Source organism: Salvia miltiorrhiza, chromosome 2, assembly GCF_028751815.1.
Source record: "Salvia miltiorrhiza cultivar Shanhuang (shh) chromosome 2, IMPLAD_Smil_shh, whole genome shotgun sequence".
Classification (NCBI taxonomy): domain Eukaryota; kingdom Viridiplantae; phylum Streptophyta; class Magnoliopsida; order Lamiales; family Lamiaceae; genus Salvia; species Salvia miltiorrhiza.
Genome location: NC_080388.1, coordinates 38,604,532 through 38,627,271, shown reverse-complemented (window position 1 = coordinate 38,627,271; position 22,740 = coordinate 38,604,532). Strand labels below are relative to the sequence as shown.

At 37.2% G+C, this 22,740-nt stretch overlaps 3 protein-coding genes and 2 pseudogenes across 3 annotated transcripts in view; 3 read left to right on the top strand and 2 right to left on the bottom strand.

Moving 5' to 3' along the window:
• Positions 1-2,359: 2,359 nt before the first annotated feature.
• Positions 2,360-4,064, top strand: LOC131012339 (8-hydroxyquercetin 8-O-methyltransferase-like). Its single transcript, XM_057940272.1, has 2 exons — positions 2,360-3,334; positions 3,606-4,064. The coding sequence occupies exons 1-2, from the start codon at positions 2,564-2,566 to the stop codon at positions 3,909-3,911; spliced, it is 1,077 nt and encodes a 358-aa protein (XP_057796255.1). The 5' UTR covers positions 2,360-2,563; the 3' UTR covers positions 3,912-4,064.
• On the bottom strand, positions 2,533-8,381 carry LOC131012340 (flavonoid 8-O-methyltransferase 1-like; annotated as a pseudogene).
• A 5,424-nt stretch (positions 8,382-13,805) lies between these two features.
• Positions 13,806-15,411, top strand: LOC131012338 (8-hydroxyquercetin 8-O-methyltransferase-like). The gene is made up of 2 exons (XM_057940271.1): positions 13,806-14,647; positions 14,921-15,411. The coding sequence occupies exons 1-2, from the start codon at positions 13,877-13,879 to the stop codon at positions 15,224-15,226; spliced, it is 1,077 nt and encodes a 358-aa protein (XP_057796254.1). The 5' UTR covers positions 13,806-13,876; the 3' UTR covers positions 15,227-15,411.
• Positions 15,412-17,522: 2,111 nt separating this feature from the next.
• On the bottom strand, positions 17,523-20,202 carry LOC131012337 (flavonoid 8-O-methyltransferase 1-like; annotated as a pseudogene).
• Positions 20,203-22,030: 1,828 nt separating this feature from the next.
• Positions 22,031-22,740, top strand: part of LOC131008416 (8-hydroxyquercetin 8-O-methyltransferase-like) — a 10,227-nt gene continuing 9,517 nt past the window's right edge. The window contains exon 1 of the mRNA XM_057935298.1: positions 22,031-22,629. Coding sequence (XP_057791281.1) covers positions 22,117-22,629 — 513 coding nt within the window. The 5' untranslated portion in view covers positions 22,031-22,116. The remainder of the gene's footprint in view (positions 22,630-22,740) is intronic.

Genomic DNA, 22,740 nt, shown 5'->3' with positions numbered 1-22,740 from the left:
ACCTACCAGTTTCTGGTACATGTTCTTGGTGCAGAGAGTATCGCGGTTCTACTACTCATTGCTTGTTGCGTTGTAGGGTGTTGCATCGTTTTTGAAAAGACTCGGATTTTTGGGTGGTGGTCAAGCCTTTCCTACACCGCTCTTTGAGTGATATCTGCCAAGTGGTGTTGCTGTAATGGAACGTTGGCTCACACGATTGTGGGCAACTTGGCGCCCTTTTGTGTGAGATCAAACATAGGAAAATTATCAACAATGCTTCTCGAAATCTTCTGGGTTGTGATATGATGTCAATCCAGTTTCAAGAAGCTCGGGCCAATCTGGCTTTCGCGCAACGTCTCCTGCCCCTGGAAGGGGCAACAAAGTGGACACCGCCGCGGGAGGGCTCGCTTCGAGTGGATGTTGACGTCTCAATTCAGGATGGCTGCTCAAATATTGGGGTGGGGTTTATCATCCGCGATCATGATAGTAAGGTTGTCGCGGCTGTTTGCCATCAAGCTAGCTTCTCAGAAACGGTTCTCATGGGTGAGCTTCACGCCATGATTCTTGCTATTGCTTTCTGCCTTGAGAACAACCTGGGGCCCATTGTTGTGTTTACAGACTCTCTACTCGCTATTCATGTCTTGCATGACACTTTCAAAGGGTCGGATTCGCTTACTGATGAGCTGTGGGAAACTTTCGAACACGCTAGACGTCTTATCGTTCTAGACTTTTTTCATGTCCGCCGTGAGGCCAATCTTGCGGCTCACGAGCTCTCTCGCTTTGCTTTTTCCTCTGATGATGTACTCTCCTGGAAGTCGGCTTTTCCGGCCTGGCTCTATTGTTTCCTCGGATTCTAATATATAATCTCGGTTTTTTCCTAAAAAAAAATTACTGCCTTTATATTACACTAGCAGTAAGAACGTGCGATGCACGTTTAACACTTATAATTTTATACTATAAAAATAAAATGCATAGGTATTATTATATAGTTTTGAAAATTATCACTAATTAATTGTATTTATTAAATTGACTTATTCATTTGATTATAATTAAAATTTAAAAAAGAAATTAATGAAACTATTAATGAATAAATTTAAATGTAAGAAAGTAATATTCATAATATACATTTAAATAAAAATGCGTAAAGATCTATGAAAAAACATCATAAATTGTCTTATTACGGAGCAAGATGAATTTTAAATATTTTCTTGTTTGATTTTGACAATTGGGATCTATTCTTCCTATTTTTGGTTTGCGCCAGAATGTTGTTCAGCGGCAGATCGTCGTCACTTGTAATTTCAATGTAGTCATCAAACTTTTTGCTGGCTATTCTTCTTTTTTTTCTTTTGTGGTTCTGTAGGCTGCAACTCCATTGTAGATTTTTTCTTTCTAGACTTGCGTATGTTGTACGTGTAATTAATGTTATTTTATTTGATAATCTATTATTTTATAAAATTTATCAATTCATTAATTTTATTAGATGATTTATTGGATGAATATATTTATTTATAGCCTTATCAATAGCTATAGATATATATCACATAGATTTAGTGTAATATCTAATAAATTAATATATTCTTATAAATATATTAATATGTAAAATAACCTTAACATAAAATATATGATAAGAGTAAAATAGGCAATCTATATGTTGTGTCTAAGGCTATTTTTTTTCTTCTTTCTCTTAACTTGGCTCTTCTTCAATTTCTCCAACATTGATGCTTTCCATTGGTTGTGTCTTTTGGATGGCATTTGCTACAATATTGAGAATTTTCCGTTGATCGAATTTTTATAGACTTGAGCATTGTCATAAAGCGCATTTCTATGTACGCTTGTGTGCTTAATCATTTATAGTACATGGAGGCTATTTCACCCTATGAAAATATAATTGTTATAATTACGTAATATCGAATTTTGTAATATGAATTATTTAAATTATAGTAAGTGTTTAAGTAGAAATCTTAATTTACCTCTTTGATTGAACAAAGATATTCACCCACATGGTTTTTAGTTATAAATATACCTCTTTAAATTACCAAGATTTAATTAGTTTTTAGTTATAAATATATTTATAATTAAGAGTACGTGGATTAATCTATTAAAGATTTGGATGACATATATCAAATAGAATTCTAATGCAATAAGTATTTTTTTATAGATTTGAGTGACAAATAAATGTATATCAAAATAAATTTATATTTTATAAGTATATAATATAAATATATAACATAGGTAAAATAGGCAATCCACAAGTTGTCTCATAGAATGCTTAGGCTTTTTCTATTAGTATAGATATAGATAGATTTAAAACATTAGGCGGAGAAATAGCCGGGATCGAGAGTGTGGAGAACGTGGGGATTCAGAGGAAGAAAATCATTTAAGATTGGATCAAGATTGGTGTAAGAAAATCTTTAAAATTGAGTCAAGGTTGGCGAGCGGATGTTACATGACATATTCAATGACAAGTGACAATCTGCCCATATTTCATTAAAAAATTATATAAAATGTAACTATATTGTGGAATATCTTGATCCGCCCACAATGGCAAAACTTCACAAGTATCAACAACACTAACACTCCAACAATGGCGTTTCCTAATGCAGTAGATTCCACCCAAGAATTTCTGGATGCTCAAACCCATGTTTGGAATCTCACTTTCAACTACATAAATTCCATGTCTCTAAAGTCCGCTCTTCTATTAGGCATACCCGATATCATTCACAAACACGGCAAGCCTATCACACTTTCTCAGCTGGCCGACGCCCTCTCCATCAACAATGCCAAATCCCACGGCCTCTACCGCCTCATGCGATTTCTAGTCCATTCCAGAATCTTCGACAAGGTGAACATCTCCGACGACGAGGAAGAGGCTTACTCGCTCACTACGACTTCGCGTCTCTTGCTGAGAGACGAGCCCTTGAGCTTCGCCCCTTTTGCGCTCGCTATGACTGATCCCATCATTGTGGATCCGTTCCATAATGTGATGGAATGGTTCAAAGATGAAAGCCCATCTCCATTCGTCACGAGAAATGGGATGAATTTCTGGGAAAATGCAAACAAGGATAAGAATTTTAATCAAGTGTTCAATAAGGGAATGGCTAGCGATGCAAGGTTTGTGGGAAGCATTCTTGTTGACAAATGCAAGCATGTTTTTGAGGGTCTGAAAACAGTAGTGGATGTGGGCGGCGGTACCGGCACGGTGGCGAAGATCGTTGCAGACGCCTTTTCCGGCTTGAAATGCGTCGTGCTCGAGCTCCCCCACGTCGTTGCCGGACTTGAGGGATCTGAGAATCTGAGCTTTGTTAGTGGAGACATGTTTGACTCCATTCCTTCTGCTGATGCAGTTTTTCTCAAGGTATGAAAGTCAATATCGTTTCAATCGGCGTCCAATCAAAATAATAAAGGAACTCTCCCTATTATGGCCGAACCGCGTGAAGCATTAATAAATTTTGAATTCTGCATAAAACGACATAGTTCGTAGGGCATGCTTTGTTTTGCTAATACAATGTGAATTGGTCATGGTCGAAACCTTTTAACTGTCGTGCTTAATTGCATATTTGCTAAATGATTAATTGCTTTAATCGAACCCTTTTAATTAATTACTGTATTATTTATATCGTTAACAGTGGATATTTCACGACTGGGGCGATGAAGATTCTATTAAGATTCTGGAAAAATGTAAAGAAGCAATACTTCCAAGCAAAGAAAATGGTGGGAAAGTGATAATTGTGGAAATGGTTGTGGATTGTGAGAAACAAGAAGATGATACCATTGAAACTCAGCTCTCTATGGATATGCTAATGATGACTGTGGTTACTGGAAAGCAGAGAACTGAGAAAGAGTGGGCAAAGCTCTTTTCTGCTGCTGGCTTTCAAAATTATAAAATCACTCCTATTTTAGGATTGAGGTCAGTAATCGAAGTATTTCCGTAATATTTGTATCGTGTGTGAAATGATATTTAATTTTGCATTCTACGATATTGGCATGTTGTTTAGTAGGCGATACAGTCCCAACTCGTTAATGTGGTGATGTCGTCTGGACTTTTTAATGTGAAATTATAAGCTAATTAAGGTGACTTTTGATTATATTCGATTTTTGAATTGATGGATGAGATAAATAATATTGATAAGATATAGAATTGTAGAATGATTAAATAAGTTATTTAATTTTAAATTAATTATAAATAATTATTTAATTGAATGATGAATTCACGCAAGTTATATCAGATATTTTATAAAGTTAGATTATTTATATCAGTGATGTCTTTTCATTCAAATCATTCAATTCATTGTATTACGTAAACCACATATTGTTGCAAAAGACAATAATTAGACTTATATATATTTATAGGTTATTGTGCCTTTATTTTATTTATGGTATATTTCATACAAAAATTAATGTCAATACAATTTTACATTATCTAGTGCGATGATAACTAAAACACGAAAACAATATTGAATTTGAATAATAGATATATTTAAAAAATGGTTAATAGTGTTTTATGTCTCGAACTTTTAGTATTTTTAACAAAATGTTCCAAACATTTATTTTCTCTTAAAAGCCTCGAATTTTCAGTTTTTTTCAAAAAATATCTCGCTATACAAAATTCAGCGACAAAAGATGAATTATCTCGCTGAAAGAAATACTTTGGGGATCGTCATTATTGAAAAACTATAGAAACCGTTATTATTGAAAAACGTTAAAAGTTCGGAATTTTTTTTATCATCTTTCCGTCATTGAATTTTGTACAGAGGAACATTTTGAAGAAAACTAAAAGTTCGATGTTTTTAGAAGAAAATGAAAGTTCAAATATTTTAATTATGAAAACACTGAAAATTCGGGATATAAAACACTATTAGCCTTTTAAAAATGCAAAACTTTGCATGCAATTGACCACATGGTATGTGGCGGTCCACCCTCACACACATCTATATATTATAAATTTTGGTAATTAAAACTAAAACTGTGGTGTGGTGCAATGACAATAACTGCGGCGTGTATATATGCCTATCCTAAGGACTTGATCAAATAATTAAAAATAAAAATATTAACGAGGGAAAATGACGTTTACTTTTCTTCACGTCAATATTTATTTACCTCTTTTTTTTTACTTTTACTTTTTCTACTCTTTATCTTTTCTTTTAGCATTTAATTTTTTTTCTAATTAAGAACTAACTAGTATTATTAACTATGATTTTTTTTTGTAATTAAGAACTAGTTATAATTTAAAGGTACCTTAATTATCGGATAGTTCCACATTAACAATTAATTATAATTCCAGATTAACAATTCCAGACGGCACCACAAATTGTGAAAAAAGGAACATTATCCCATAATCCCACATTCGTCAAAATACGAAGCAAGATGCCAATACAGAAAAGAATGCAAGCATAAATTATCATTTCACCCGATACAAATATTACGGATATACTTCAATTACAGACCTCAATCCTAAAATAGGAGTACGTGATCTTATAATTTTGAAAGCCAGCAGCAGAAAAGAGCTTTGCCCACTCTTTCTCGGTTCTCTCTTTTCCAATAAGCAAAGTCATCATAAGCATATCCATGGAGAGCTGAGTTTCAATGGCATCATCTTCTTGTTTCTCATAATCCAGAACAATTTCCACAATTATCACTTGGAAGTATTGCTTCTTTGCATTTTTCCAGAATTTTAACAGAATCTTCATCGCCCCAGTCGTGAAATATCCACTGTTAACGATATAGATAATACAGTAATTAAAAGTGTTCAATTATCGATTTATTAAAGCAATTAATCTTTTACCAAATCTGCAATTAAGCACGACATGTAAAAGGTTTTGACAATGACCAATCACATTGAATTTTAGCATATAAACGATGTCGTTTTATGCAGAATTCAAGACTTATTAAAACATGTGCAGTTGTGCACAACATAGTATACGTGGTTCCGCTATAATAGAGAGAGTTCGTTTATTATTTTGATTGGACACTGATTGAAATGGAATTGACTTTCATACCTTGAGAAAAACTGCATCAGCAGAAGGAATGGAGTCAAACATGTCTCCACTAACAAAGCTCAGATTCTCAGATCCCTCAAGTCCGGCAACGACGTGGGGGAGCTCGAGCACGTCGCATTTTATGCCGGAAAAGGCGTCTGCAACGATCTTCGCCACCAGGCCGGTACCGCCGCCCACATCCACTACTGTTTTCAGACCCTAAAAAATATGCTTGCATTTGTCAACTAGAATGCTTCCCACAAGCCTTGCATCGCTAGCCATTCCCTCATTGAACACTTGATTAAAATTGTTGGGAACCTTGTGGAATATCCTAACCCTTGTTTTGATGATACCAAAATTCATAGGACTTAAATGTAATAGACTAGAATCATTTTTGAACTCAAGTGTTAGAGTTCGTTTCTAGTTTAGTTGCGGTGTCAAAGACTGAAGACTGAAGAACGAAGACTGAAGACTGAAGACTGCAGTTACCAACTGAAGTATCAGTTGAAGAATCAGTTGAAGACTGATTATTTAATGCGCGCCATGGACTGATACTAAAGTCAAGTATCAGTTGAACATTCCTCCTAGGACTGATCTTCCAACGTTCAGAGGAAGCCACGTACGCTCAAGTACAGCCGCATTAAATGCAGAGATATCTCAATATCTTATCTCTGCAGAGGTCATTCCTATCTGGTGGTTACTTTTCAGAGATGTCACATCTCCTGTCCATCAAAGAGAGCCGTTTCCACACAGACAAGGAACCTCGAAGATTGAAGCCTCAACCCAAATTCGAATTGCTCTCCAACGGAAGAAATCTTGAGGACGATTTACGCCAACGGATCTATTCAAGAGTTCTCCTACAAATAGCGCTCGAGGATCACTTCAATCTTCACCGATTCAACGACATAAGCTGAAGCTCTGCCGAAATAGCTACTCAGCCTAAAGCTTAAACCGCCCAAAGCTTGAATCGAAGAAGAGAATTCCAAAGCCAAAATCAGTCACTGCTGATTACATACATTCTCTTAGACCCTAGGCATATATTCTGTGTACCCAGAAGCCAAAGGTCAAACTTGCTTCAAAGAACTCGTTCTTTGTAAGTATAGTTGGCACTCGTTTAAACCTCTCCCCCATAAGAGTGTTTGAGTGACTCGGAGTTTCAGAAGGTGTTCTGAACTCTGATAGGGAAGTCTGAGCACGAGGTGTGCTTAGCAAGGAAATCCTGCGGGAGCTGTGTAGGTGCTGAAATCCTGCGCGAGGTGTGTAGGTAGGGAAACCCTACGCGAGGTGTGTAGGTGCTGAAGAGAGAGTTTATCTTCAGTTCACGGTTTGCAGTGCACCAGGGAAGCACTTGCGGAGTGGATTGTTGGTCTGATCAACCAGCCGTGGATGTAGGAAAGAGTTTTTCCGAACCACGTAAAAGTCTCTGTGTTATTTACAGCTTTCAGTTTTACATTCATAACTGTGTTATTTCAATTGATAAAACTGAATGCTGACTAACTGAAAAGAGAAACCTTAATCCAACTATCTGCTCCACCAAGGCTATTCGAAACTAAGTTTAATTTCCGCTGCGTATGATATCAATCTGACTCACTATCCTCTGATAGTTAGGAAGAGAGATATCATCTTCATCTTTGCAAACACGACTGAAGCCCTTACGTGGATCAGTTAAGTTCCAGTGACTTAACTGATAACTCTTTACTGAAGAGCTTTCAGTATCAGTCGTCAACCCTGTTGGTCAACACTTATTTCGGTTAAACAGGTGTCTTGTTTGCGTGTAAAGTTTCGCTTCTATCTCTGACTGAGATCCCTCTGATTGAGGTTTGTAGATAGTCATAAAAATAGCCTATAGGTGTATTCCCCCCCCCCATACACCTATTCGAGACCCCCCGGACCTAACAAAAATTGTCATCGTTTCTTGAAATTTCCCAGAAATTCCTCCCATTTCTCGTGAAAAATGGAGATGGGCTTTCATCTTTAAACCATTCCATCACATTATGGAACGCATCCACAATGATAGGATGAGTCACATTGAGCGCCAAAGGGGCGATGCTCAAGGGCACGTCTCTCAGCAAGAGACGCGAAGTTGTAGTGAAAGAGTAAGCCTCTTCCTCATCCTCGGAGATGCTCACCTTGTCGAAGATTCTGGACTAGAAATCGCATGAGGCGGTAAAGGCCATGGGATTTGGCATTTTTGATGGGGATGGCGTCGGCCAGTTGAGAAAGTGTGATAGGCTTGCCGTGTTTGTGGATGATATCGGCTATCCTTAATTGAAGCGCGCATTTTAGGGACATGGAATTTATGTAGTTGAAAAGGAGATTCCAAACATGGGTTTGAGCATCGATAAGTTCTTGGGTGGAATCTACTGCATTAGGCAACGCCTTTGTTGTGTGAAATTTCTGATCAAGATATTCCACAATATAGTTACATTTTATATAAATTTTAATGAATTATGGGTAGTGGACATATGTCACATATCTAATGCTTACAGGTTTGGGAAGTATATGAAATCCACGCCATTTGGCACTTCACTCAGGCTTTTGTCAACGAGTATCTTGAGATTATTTGTGACATTTTACTTCTTCCTTTGGGCGAGGATAAAGATGTGAGATTCTGGAAGCCATCCTTGCATGGGAATGTCACTGCTGCTTTAGCTTTTAAAAGTCATTGTAGTCGTTTTCCTAAGGTCTCTTGGGGAACTTGGCTTTGGAAGAACTACATACCTATCAGAAGATCGCTTGTTTGTTGGAGGTTATTACATAATCGCATGCCTACTTATGATCGGTTAATCAGACAGGGTATGATCATGCCCAATTTTTGCTCTTTATGTTTTGAAGCTGCGGAAACTCTTGACCATCTTTTAGGGGATTGCCGCTGTGTGAAGGAGGTTTGGAATTTGTTTCTAGGGTGGTTTAATTACAATCGTGGGATGCAGGCTTTTGACATTCATAGTTTTTTAGCTGAGACCTGGAATTATAAACTTAGCTCTCTCTCTAATAATTTCTGGAAGGCTAGCATAATTACTATCATTTGGGCTATCTGGCTGTAAAGGAATAGGTGTATTCATGATAATCAAAGCTTCGAGGCTCGCCGCATTATTCATACTGTCAAAGTGGCGTTCTGTGATATGGATTATAATTTCAGGAAACTTGGTCATATGGACAATAATTGGCAGGATTATCTTATTCTTCGTGCTATTGGGGTTACCGCTCGTGCTTCTCCTCCCCCTGAGTTTATTGAGGTGCAATGGTGGCCCCCTACTTCTCCTTGGATTAAAGTGAATACAGATGGTTCGGCCGCGGGGGTTCCGGGTCTTATTGCTGCTAGTGGAGTTTTTCGGGATAGTTGGAATTGTGTCTGTGGTTGCTTTCACTTCAAAGGCGGCATTGGATTTGCGTTCGAAGCTGAGCTTTTTGCTGTTATTTCTGCCGTGCAAATCGCTCAGGCTCGCGGTTGGAAGGATCTTTGGATCGAGATGGATTCGACTTACATTGTTAATTTGCTTCAAACTCGCTCTACTGTTGTTCCGTGGCGATTTGCGGCGACTTGGAAAGCCACTCTTAAATGTATTCAGAATTTTCGACTTCACGTGACTCATATTTTTAGAGAAGGTAATACCGCGGCAAACATCATGGCTAATCCACAGAGGATGGATGGCTGGTGGCCTCATGAAATTGACGAAATTAAGTCGGCTGTCCGTAGAGATATGGCTTCCCACAGCCAGATTCGCATGGTTCATTAGATGTTTGGCTGGTGTGGTTGGTTTAGGCTCTTGGGTCGGGGCGACAGCTGCGCTCTTTTTTCAGGTCCCAGGTGCGCTTGGGGCTGGGCCGTGGCTGAACGTCTATTTGGCTGCTCCGCGATCGGCACCTTTCTTGCAGGTTGCGTCGAGATTTGTTGGGGGGCTAGTTGATTTGTTCGTTGATATGCTAGCTCCTGGAGTTTTTACTCTCTATAGTTTTGCTAGGGATCGGCTGCTCTTCGTTGGTGTTTCTGTCCGACGTTGTTGGCAGAGTTTGAAACATAGCAGTCTGGATCAGGAGAGAGTGGCCTGGTTTGTTCTGCTGCTCTGTGCTTAGTCGGTGGTTGCCTTGGATGGAAGGAGGTTCTGCGGTGGCTAGTTTTTGTGGCTGTTTCGGCGTCGCGTGGAGATGGGGTTGGGGCATCAGTCGCGGCCTTTTTCAGCGTCTGGGTGCGCTCGGCGTTGGGGCGTGGCTGGTCGGGTCCCGGTGGTTATCCGCGAACGATTTCCTGGAGCTATTTTGCGTCGAGTTTGATATGGGTTCTGAGGTCGAGGGGCTGATTCTTGGAGTGTTAGCTCCTTTTGTTTGGTTTTGCTGGGTAGCTTTAGTTTTTTGCGTTTCTACGTTGGTTTTCTTTAATTTGGTTGTTCCTTCTCTGCGTTTGGGAGCCAAGCGACTTAGAGGTGATGGTTAGGCCGAAACTTTTGAAGCTGTCTCACTCCCGCTCCCTCGCAGGTCTTCTTAGACGAGTACTCTTTTTCCCCTTTAAGGATTTTTCCTCTCGAGTTTGCCTTAAAAGGGTTTTAATGAGGCTCGGCCCTTAGTTTGCTTCGATGTGTTCTCAAGGGTCCTAGGTTCTTTCTTTTCCTTTTCCTTTTTTAATAAAATCTTATTTTAATACATTTGCTTCCCTTATCTCATTTTAGTAAAAATAATTATTTTATCGTAAGGATTTTAGTTTAAGAAAAATTATCTACTTTTATTTTTTTACTCTAAGAAAGGATTTTATTTTTAAAAAAATAAGTATTTTATTGTATTGTCCACTTTATAATTATTTTTTGTAACTTTTTTTTTTAAAAATAAGAATTAAGAAGACCCTAATTATTTCTAATTTTAGACTCGGCCTATTGGAATGGGACGTCCCAAAAAGGAAAACGAGCCTATTGGAGTGGGACAGAGGGAGTATAAAATATATAATAAAGTGTATACACTAAAAATTCTAAAATATAAAATATAAAATATAAATTTGAAACTATGAACTATATATACTGTAAAGTATATAAAATAAAATATATACTATAAAGTATATACTTTCAGTATAAAGTATATATAAAATAAAGTATAAAGTATACTACTCCCTCCGTCCACAATTTAAAGCCTTATTTGCTCTTAATTTTTTGGTCCACAAATTAAAGTCATATTCTGTTTTTTGTACTATTTTACTCTTCTTCTTTTACTATATTTACTACCATTTGCCACTAATGGATCCACCTTAAAACACATTTATCATGTTTATATTCTATATTTACTACATTTTATCACTAGTGGACCCACTCAAAACACCTTTATCACTTTAGTTAGCTATCTTTATCATCAACTACCCTTATATTTCATCAACATCACATCTTTCAGTTTTCTTAGTCTCCGTGCCCACACCAAAGTGGGGCTTTAAATTGTGGACAGAGGGAGTATAAAGTTTTTATAAAATAAAGTGTGTGTGTGTGTATATATATATATATATATATATATATATATATATGTATATATATATATATATATGGGGCCGCTCCAATAGAACCCCCTAAATTTAGTGAGATCTAGGACACGATCTGGTGCATTTATTGTTTATCAATCTTATGGCTAATACTGTATCTAGAGGAAGCAGAATATTTTAAATTTTGTTATTCATCAGTATATATTGTATTATTCATCAGTATATATGTCTTATTCATTACCAATTTTTTAAATTTTATTTTTCATCAGTATATACATCTTGTTCATTAGTATCATATATCTTATTCATTGTCCTCATGTTACACAAAAAATAGAGGGTCTTACTGGAGCGCGCCCCTATATATATATATATATATATATATATATATATATATATATATATATATATATATACTGTAAAGTACAACAAATTAAGTATAAAATATATGTAAAATAAAGTATATGGTGCAGTGGATTTTTACATTTGAACCGAGTTGAAAAGAATGGTTCATGATTTTTTTTCACTTTAAAGACGAGCCATGTGGTGACGAGCGGAGATCCTCACTACATGTATTCTAGCATAGACTTAACCTCGAGGAGCGGGGAGAACGAGGGGATTCAGAGGAAGAAAATCATTTAAGATTGGATCAAGATTGGTGTAAGAAAATCTTTAAGACTGAGTCAAGGTTGGCGAGCGGATGTTACATGACATCAATATCAATATCAATATATATATATGAAACATCAGTTTCTAACGGCTCTTTTTTGGCGTCAATTTTTCTCTCTCATCTATCACCTATTTCATCACACATTCTCTCTCATTTCTCCCTCATCTACACGTTCTCTCACCCATTTTAACATCCATATTAGTATTTGATTAAATATGATTTCCATGAATTTTTCTCTCACTTCTTCTTTTTTTTTTTGTTCTTTTCTAAAAATCATCAAATTCGATTAATAAAAAATATTCAATATGGATCTTAAATTAAAGATCATGACAAGATCTTTAATTTGATGTAAAATTTATATATATATCTATATATATATGAAACATCAGTTTCTAACGGCTCTTTTTTGGCGCCAATTTTTCTCTCTCGTCTATCACCTATTTCATCACACATTCTCTCTCATATCTCCCTCATCTACATGTTTTCTCACCCATTTTAACATCCATATTAGTATTTGATTAAATATGATTTCCATGAATTTTTCTCTCACTTCTCCTTTTTTTTTGTTCTTTTCTAAAAATCATCAAATTCGATTAATAAAAAATATTCAATATGGATCTTAAATTAAAGATCATGACAAGATCTTTAATTTGATGTAAAATTTATATATATAAAAAATTAACTCGAAAAAGTTAGAATCGTTTGAAATAATAAAAATCATTTTTTTTTCTCTCATCTCTCCTCTCTCCACTCTTCTTTTTTCTTTCTTTCAATATAATGTTACGACTTTTTATCTTTATTCTTTTTTTATAGTAATTTTGTTTTATTTTTATAATATTAGCTCAATTTAAAGTTCTTTAATTTAAGTAATTAATTGGCAACTGTTATTTATGAAAATAAATCCTATCTCTTTTTGAAAAATCAATTTTTTGGAAACTTTATCACCGGATAAATTTACATATTTGTACTCATTATTAATTAAAATTAAATATTTCAAATATTGAAAATTAAAAATTCATATGCTTTTATATTCATATTTTTTATTAAGTAATTGATGTGAATTATTTCACTTTTAAACAAATGATTTACATTTACTTATATTTTAAATATCATTTAATTTTGATGTTAACCGTGCATCGCACGGGCGCGCGTACTAGTATTCAATGACAAGTGACATCCTGCCCATATTTCATAAAAAATTATATAATTAATGTAATTATATTGTGGAATATCTTGATCCACAGTGGCGGATCTAGCATGTAGCATGGTGCATGGGGGTGCAACTGCATCCCCAAAAAAAAAAAAATTAATAGTTTTAATATTCATATATAAATTATTTTATATTTAAGGTTTGCACCCCCAAATAAAAGTTTTAATCGAAAATAAAAGAAAAATTCAGTTTTTAAAATCCTAAATTCCATTGGCCCAACTAAAAAGAGAGCCAATCATCTCTTTCTTTTTCATTCTTTTGATCGAGCCCATCAGTTAATCAATTCTTTACCTCAATTCTTAATTAAATAAAAAAATTGAACCTACATATTTTGTATTTGGAATGCAGAGTTATTACTAATTATATTTGTATTTTAGTAAAAAAAAAAAATATCTAAAATGTACTGAAGGCCTAAAAAAAAAATTTGGGGGCTACCGTCCCCGAACCCCCGTAAAAGTTCAACACCCTCAAAAAAATCCTAGCTCTGCCAGTGTTTATAAGATTATTTTTTGCACTCCCAGTTTTTAAATCCTGGATCCGCCACACAATGGCAAAACTTCACAAGTATCAACAACACTAACACTCCAACAATGGCGTTGCCTAATGCAGTAGATTCCACCCAAGAATTTCTGGATGCTCAAACCCATGTTTGGAATCTCACTTTCAACTACATAAATTCCATGTCTCTAAAGTCCGCTCTTCTATTAGGCATACCCGATATCATTCACAAACACGGCAAGCCTATCACACTTTCTCAGCTGGCCGACGCCCTCTCCATCAACAATGCCAAATCCCACGGCCTCTACCGCCTCATGCGATTTCTAGTCCATTCCAGAATCTTCGACAAGGTGAACATCTCCGACGACGAGGAAGAGGCTTACTCGCTCACTACGACTTCGCGTCTCTTGCTGAGAGACGAGCCCTTGAGCTTCGCCCCTTTTGCGCTCGCTATGACTGATCCCATCATTGTGGATCCGTTCCATAATGTGATGGAATGGTTCAAAGATGAAAGCCCATCTCCATTCGTCACGAGAAATGGGATGAATTTCTGGGAAAATGCAAACAAGGATAAGAATTTTAATCAAGTGTTCAATAAGGGAATGGCTAGCGATGCAAGGTTTGTGGGAAGCATTCTTGTTGACAAATGCAAGCATGTTTTTGAGGGTCTGAAAACAGTAGTGGATGTGGGCGGCGGTACCGGCACGGTGGCGAAGATCGTTGCAGACGCCTTTTCCGGCTTGAAATGCGTCGTGCTCGAGCTCCCCCACGTCGTTGCCGGACTTGAGGGATCTGAGAATCTGAGCTTTGTTAGTGGAGACATGTTTGACTCCATTCCTTCTGCTGATGCAGTTTTTCTCAAGGTATGAAAGTCAATATCGTTTCAATCGGCGTCCAATCAAAATAATAAATGAACTCTCCCTATTATGGCCGAACCGCGTGAAGCATTAATAAACTTTGAATTCTGCATAAAACGACATAGTTCATAGGGCATGCTTTGTTTTGCTGCAATACAATGTGAATTGGTCATGGTCGAAACCTTTTAACTGTCGTGCTTAATTGCAGATTTGCTAAATGATTAATTGCTTTAATCGAACCCTTTTAATTAATTATTGTATTATTTATATCGTTAACAGTGGATATTTCACGATTGGGGCGATGAAGATTCTGTTAAGATTCTGGAAAAATGCAAAGAAGCAATACTTCCAAGTAAAGAGAGTGGTGGGAAAGTGATAATTGTGGAAATTGTTCTGGATTATGAGAAACAAGAAGATGATGCCATTGAAACTCAGCTCTCCATGGATATGCTTATGATGACTTTGCTTACTGGAAAAGAGAGAACCGAGAAAGAGTGGGCAAAGCTCTTTTATGCTGCTGGCTTTCAAAATTATAAAATCACTCCTATTTTAGGATTGAGATCAGTAATCGAAGTATTTCCGTAATATTTGTATCGTGTGTGAAATGATATTTTATTTTAGCATTCTACAGTATTGGCATGTAGTAGGCGATACAGTCCCAACTCGTTAATGTGGAATTATAGGCTAATGTTCCTTTTTTACAAATTGTGGTGATGTCGTCTGGAGTTTTTAATGTGAAATTATAAGCTAATTAAGGTGACTTTTGATTATATTCGACTTTTGAATTGATAGATGAGATAAATAAAATTGACAAGATATAATAGAATTGCAGAATGATTAAATAATTTGTTTAATTTTAAATTAATCATAAATAATTATTCAATTGAATGATGAATTCACGCAAGTTATATCAGATATTTTATCAAGTTAGATTATTTATGTCAGTGTCATTCAATTCATCGTATTACGTAAACCACATATATTGTTGAAAAAGACAAGAATTAGACTTATCACTTATCTATATATATATGTGGCATATTTTATTTATGGCATATTTCATACAACGCGGATTATTGGGTGCGACCGTCGCATCCCATGCGACGGGTCGACCCGCGCCCCAAATCCGCCCTCCTGATCCGAAACCCTAACTCGCGTGGGTTTGACTCATCTTCCTAATTATTACATTTGTTTATAATAATTGTTACTTTTAATAAACATAATATATACATTTGTACACATAAATATATATTTATGTTAATATAAGTAGTTAACATCAATATTGTGAAGAAATATAATATTTTAAAAACATTACCTTTCTTTATAATAATAATAATAATTTTTATTCTAATAATTAATTAATTTTTATTACAATAATAATTACAATTAATATAATATTTTTGAAACATTACATTTCTCCATATCAAATATTATTTTTTATTATAACAATGATTACTTTTAATAAGCATAAATAATTACATTATTATTTGATCAAATAATTATTATCGTACGAAAAAATAATCATTGATATGTATAATGTTTTATATTGAATGAAGGTAAATATTTATATTAACATAAATATACATTTGTGCGACCAAATGTATATCTTATGCTTATTAAAAGTAAATACTCCTATTAGGGTTTAGTGTTCATATTTAGGATTTAGCTTACAGGGTTTAGGGTTTAGTTTACAGAATTTAGGGTTTAGAAAATATAATACTTTATATTAAATGAAGGTAAATACTTATATTTATATAAGTATACATTTGTGCGAACAAATGTATATGTCATGCTTATTAAAAGTAACAATTATTATAAACAAATGTAATAATTTAGGATTCAAGATTTCGGGTCTAGGGCACGGGTTGGGTCGGGGCGGACCCGTCGCACCAGAGACCGACCCTTCATACAAAAATTAATGTCAATACAATTTTACATTATCTAGTGCGATGATAACTAAGACACGAAAGAAATATTGAATTTGAATTATAGCTATATTTAAAAACGGGTTAATAGTATTTTATGTCCCGAATTTTCAGTGTTTTCAACAAAATATTTCAAATATTTATTTTCTCTTAAAAGCCTCGAATTTTAGTTTTTTCTAAAAAAATATCTTGCTATACAAAATTCAGCGACAAAAAGATGAATTATCTCGTTGAAAGAAATATTTTGGAGATCGTCATTATTGAAAAATCATATTATAAACCATCATTATTGGAAAACGTTAAAAGTTCGGGATTTTTTTTATCATCTTTTCGTCATTGAATTTTGTACAGCGAAACATTTTATGAAAAAAACTAAAAGTTCAATGTTTTGTAGAAGAAAAATGAAAGTTCGGAATATTTTATGAAAAACTCTGAAAATTCGGGATATAAAACACTATTAACCCTTTATAAAATGCAAAACTTTGCGTGCAATTGACCACATGGTATGCGGCGGTCCACCCTCACACGCATCTATATATTTTAAATTTTGGTAAGTAAAACTAAAACTGTGGTGTGGTGTAATGACAATAACTGCGGCTTGTATATATGCTTATCCCAAGGACTTGGTCAAATAATTAAGAATAAGTATATATGCTTATCCCAAGGACTTGGTCAAATAATTAAGAATAAAAATATTAACGTGTGAAAATGACATTTACTTTTCTTCACATCAATATTTATTTACCGCTTTTTTTTTACTTTTACTTTTTCTACTCTTTATCTTTTCTTTTTGCATTTAATTTTTTTTCTAATTAAGAACTAACTAGTATTATTAACTATGATTTTTTTTTGTAACTAAGAACTAGAATAATTTAAAGGTACCTTAATTATCGGATAGTTCCACATTAACAATTAATTATAATTCCATATTAACAATTCCAGACGGCACCACAAATTGTGAAAAAGGGAACATTATCCCATAATCCCACATTCGTCAAAATACGAAGCAAGATGCCAATACAGAAAATAATGCAAAAATAAATTTTCATTTCACCCGATACAAATATTACGGATATACTTCAATTACAGACCTCAATCCTAAAATAGGAGTGATCTTATAATTTTGAAAGCCAGCAGCAGAAAAGAGTTTTGCCCACTCTTTCTCGGTTCTCTCTTTTCCAGTAAGCAAAGTCATCATAAGCATATCCATGGAGAGCTGAGTTTCAATGGCATCATCTTCTTGTTTCTCATAATCCAGAACAATTTCCACAATTATCACTTGGAAGTATTGCTTCTTTGCATTTTTCCAGAATTTTAACAGAATCTTCATTGCCCCAGTCGTAAAATATCCACTGTTAACGATATAGATAATACAGTAATTAAAAGTGTTCAATTATCGATTTATTAAAGCAATTAATCTTTTACCAAATCTGCAATTAAGCACGACATGTAAAAGGTTTTGACTAGGGATGGCAACGGGCCGGATCTGGACCGGATCTCATCAATACCAGATCCAGATCCGTTTCTATCTATCAGATCCAGATCCGGATCCAGATCCACGGATCTGAAAATTTTGGATCCAGATCCAGATCCGTCAGATCCGCGGGTCCACGGGTCCAGATCCATGGATCCATGGCTGAATTTATCTAACAATCCGATCACATCTGCCAAATCAACAAATCCAACAATAAGTTTCAAATATAGTCATAAATCTAACAATTTATCAACAAAATGACTGAATTTCGAACACATCAATGCCTCAATCTAAGTTTTTAATTGGCTGAATGCCTCAATCGAAATTAAAATGCCTCAATTGAAATGCATCAATTAAAATGCATCAATTGGCTGAACACATCAATACCTCAATTGAAATTAAAATGGCTGAATTTTTAATTTTGAACACATCTGCCAAATCAACAACTAACAATAAGTTTCAAATATGAAGCTCTGGCGGCGGTGCAGTGTTCTGGCGGCGAACGGTGCATCGAGAGGTGGCTGTTATGGCGGCGGCGAATGGTGCGGCGCAGCGGCAAGATGGAGAAGCCGACACCTCGGCGAGTTGGGCAGAGAGTGTAAAAGAGAGAGTGTGAAGAGAGCGGCGCGACTCGTAGGCTGTAACTTCGCCGGCGGATTGAGAGGGAGGCTGGCACTGGCACGGTGAGGCCGACGATTTGGAGGGAGGCTGGGAGGGAGATGGGCAGGGTAAGGGAGGGCGGCGACCTGTAACTATGCCTTCACCGGCGAACTGGATTGACAGGGAGGCCGGCACTGGCAGGGTGAGCCGGTGAGGCCGACGACGACGATTTGGAGGGAGGCTGGGAGGAAGATGCCGAGAATGGGCAGGGTGAGGGAGGCGGCTGGAGAGGAAGGTTGGAGAGGAAATAGAAACTAGGGTTTGAACTTCTAATTTGTGTATTATTATTAATTTTTGATATATTTAATATTATTACTAAATTAAATATAAAAAATAAATAATACATATTAAAATAAACGGGTCCACGGGTCGGATCTGGGTCGGATCCGGATCTAAAATTTTAAGATCCAGATCCAGATCCGTTTTAAAAATTGAGATCCAGATCCGATCCAGATCCGTCGGGTCCAAAAAAATGAGATCCAGATCCGTAAAAACGGATCTGGATCCACGGATCTGGACCGGGTCCAGGATCCATTGCCATCCCTAGTTTTGACAATGACCAATCACATTGAATTTTAGCATATAAACGATGTCGTTTTATGCAGAATTCAAGATTTATTAAAACATCACAATATATATAGTATACGTGGTTCGGCTGTAATAGAGAGAGTTGGTTTATTATTTTGATAGGATACTGATTGAAATGGAATTGACTTTCATACCTTGAGAAAAACTGCATCAGCAGAAGGAATGGAGTCAAACATGTCTCCACTAACAAAGCTCAGATTCTCAGATCCCTCAAGTCCGGCAACGACGTGGGGGAGCTCGAGCACGACGCATTTCAAGCCGGAAAAGGCGTCTGCAACGATCTTCGCCACCGTGCCGGTACCGCCGCCCACATCCACTACTGTTTTCAGACCCTCAAAAATATGCTTGCATTTGTCAACTAGAATGCTTCCCACAAGCCTTGCATCGCTAGCCATTCCCTCATTGAACACTTGATTAAAATTGTCATCATTTCTTGAAATTTCCCAGAAATTCCTCCCATTTCTCGTGAAAAATGGAGATGGGCTTTCATCTTTAAACCATTCCATCACATTATGGAACGCATCCACAATGATCGGATGAGTCACATTGAGCGCCAAAGGGGCGAAGCTCAAGGGCTCGTCTCTCAGCAAGAGACGCGAAGTTGTTGTGAGAGAGTAAGCCTCTTCCTCGTCCTCGGAGATGCTCACCTTGTCGAAGATTCTGGAATGGACTAGAAATCGCATGAGGCGGTAGAGGCCATGGGATTTGGCATTGTTGATGGGGATGGCGTCGGCCAGTTGAGAAAGTGTGATGGGCTTGCCGTGTTTGTGGATGATATCGGGTATGCTTAATTGAAGCGCGCATTTTAGGGACATGGAATTTATGTAGTTGAAAAGGATATTCCAAACATGGGTTTGAGCATCGAGAAGTTCTTGGGTGGAATCTACTGCATTAGGCAACACCATTGTTGTGTGAAATTTCCCATTGTAGGGGATCAAGATATTCCACAATTTATATAAATTTTAATGAATTATGGGTAGTGGACATATGTCACATATCTAATGCTCACAGTTTTGGGAAGTATATGAAATCCACGCCATTTGTCATTGAATATGACACGTAAGTATTACTCCATCGGCGCTCCAACCTCGACTCAATCTGGAATTAAGGGTGTGTTTGTTAGACTAGTTAATGCTGGTTTGTTTATTTATCTGATGTGTACTACGTGTTTGGTAGCCTAGATTATTTAGTGTTGGAACTTTGATTTCTCCTTTCTGCTCCAAATTATGAAAGAGGTTGAGAAAAATTTGACACCCTAAAGAGAGATTTATAATGAAGGAAAAGGGTTTACGAGGAGATGACACGTGTGAACAGTTTTCAACTGTAATAATCGGATCGGAGAAATTAATGGGAATTATTTTGCTATAGTTGTCGGTTAAAGGCCTGCTGTTCGTGGACGGAGTAATTAAGGAAATTTAGTTTTCAATGTGTAATACCTTGTTGAGTGGTGGTGAAGCACAGAATCACCAACACCTAAACTAGAAACTAGAAAGCAATAAACGGCACATGGATTTACGTGGTTTGGCCATCAAAGACCTACATCCACGGGAGGTTCTTCGTTGGTTTTCACTATAGCTCAAGAAAGTTTACATTTTACAAGTGTGTTGCTTGAATAAGTTGATCCCCCAGTTTTCCAATAGATGTGCTACTTATAGTTTGTGAGCAAACCCTAATCCTAAAAGCCCACTCATCTAGTCAATTGGGCCCAAAACTTAGTACAACGGTCTTATTCCCCAAGTTGAACTATCATACGTGGCTGCGCGGGCAAGCTTCTTGGCTGCGCAGGAAGGCACCTTGGCCGCATGGGATAGTTCCTTGGCTGCGCGGCTGCACGGGAAAGCTACTTGGCTGCGCGGGAAGGTTTCTTGGCTGTGTGGCTGCGCGGGCAAGCTTCTTGGCTGTGCAAGAAGGTTTCTTGGCTGCGTGGCTGCGCGGGCAAGCTTCTTGGCTGCGCAGGAAGGCACCTTGGCTGCATGGGATAGTTCCTTGGCTGCGCGGCTGCACGGGAAAGCTACTTGGCTGCGCGGGAAGGTTTCTTTGTGCAATCATTCTTCACTCCATCTACTTAGGTGGATTTCTCACTCTTTTATCTAAGATATTCGATCGTACCTGCGCTGTTAGTTTATATAATAATAACAATAATCATAACAAGGTAAAATAGGCTTGGATTACTAAGTACGGCGCTGATGAGTATTCCAGTCCTCATCAGCTACTCCCCCCTAGTCTAGTTGAACAGCGTTCTCTTTGTTCAACTAGGGGTGTGTGGTGTGAAGTCAGCGCTGTGCTGCTCTCCCGTGTCAATTAAGCATACATGATTCCCTGCGACTTATTAGACAAGAACTGTCAATCTTTGCACAAATGATAAAGACAAAGTATTTTAATGCTGGAAATACGCTGAGATAAAAGAGATAGTAATGTTTCCTTTTGATTCGTCGAGCATCATTAAAGATGATAAAGGGCTTAGATAACCTGTGCTGAGAAGACTAAAGTGATCTGCGCTGAGATAACAGAGATAGCTGCGCTGAGAAGACCGTGCTGACTGCGCTGCACTTACTGCGCTAACAACCCCGCGCTGACTGCACTGAGATAGTAACAAGGGAGCGAGGCGGCGCTAGCTGCGCTGCCGAGCAGAGAGGTGGCGCTGACTGCGCTATCGAGCGGAGAGGCCGCACTGCGTCGAGGCACATGGCTGCGCTGCCGAGCAGAGAGGTGGCGCTGACTGCAGTTGTGCACAACATAGTATACGTGGTTCGGCTATAATAGAGAGAGTTCGTTTATCAACAACACAATGGCAAAACTTCACAAGTATCAACAACACTAACACTCCAACAATGGCGTTTCCTAATGCAGTAGATTCGACCCAAGAATTTCTGGATGCTCAAAGCCATGTTTGGAATCTCACTTTCAACTACATAAATTCCATGTCTCTAAAGTCCGCTCTTCAATTAGGCATACCCGATATCATTCACAAACACGGCAAGCCTATCACACTTTCTCAGCTGGCCGACGCCCTCTCCATCAACAATGCCAAATCCCACGGCCTCTACCGCCTCATGCGATTTCTAGTCCATTCCAGAATCTTCGACAAGGTGAACATCTCCGACGACGAGGAAGAGGCTTACTCGCTCACTACGACTTTGCGTCTCTTGCTGAGAGACGAGCCCTTGAGCTTCGCCCCTTTTGCGCTCGCTATGACTGATCCGATCATTGTGGATCCGTTCCATAATGTGATGGAATGGTTCAAAGATGAGAGCCCATCTCCATTCGTCACGAGAAATGAGATGAATTTCTGGGAAAATGCAAAAAAGGATAAGAATTTTAATCAAGTGTTCAATAAGGGAATTGTCACGACCGCACTTGCTAAGGATAGCAAATTCGGGAAAACCGCGACTAAGGGAGGGAATTTAGGAGCGGGATTTAGAAAGGGGCATATTCGGTTTCTTGATGACTCGACT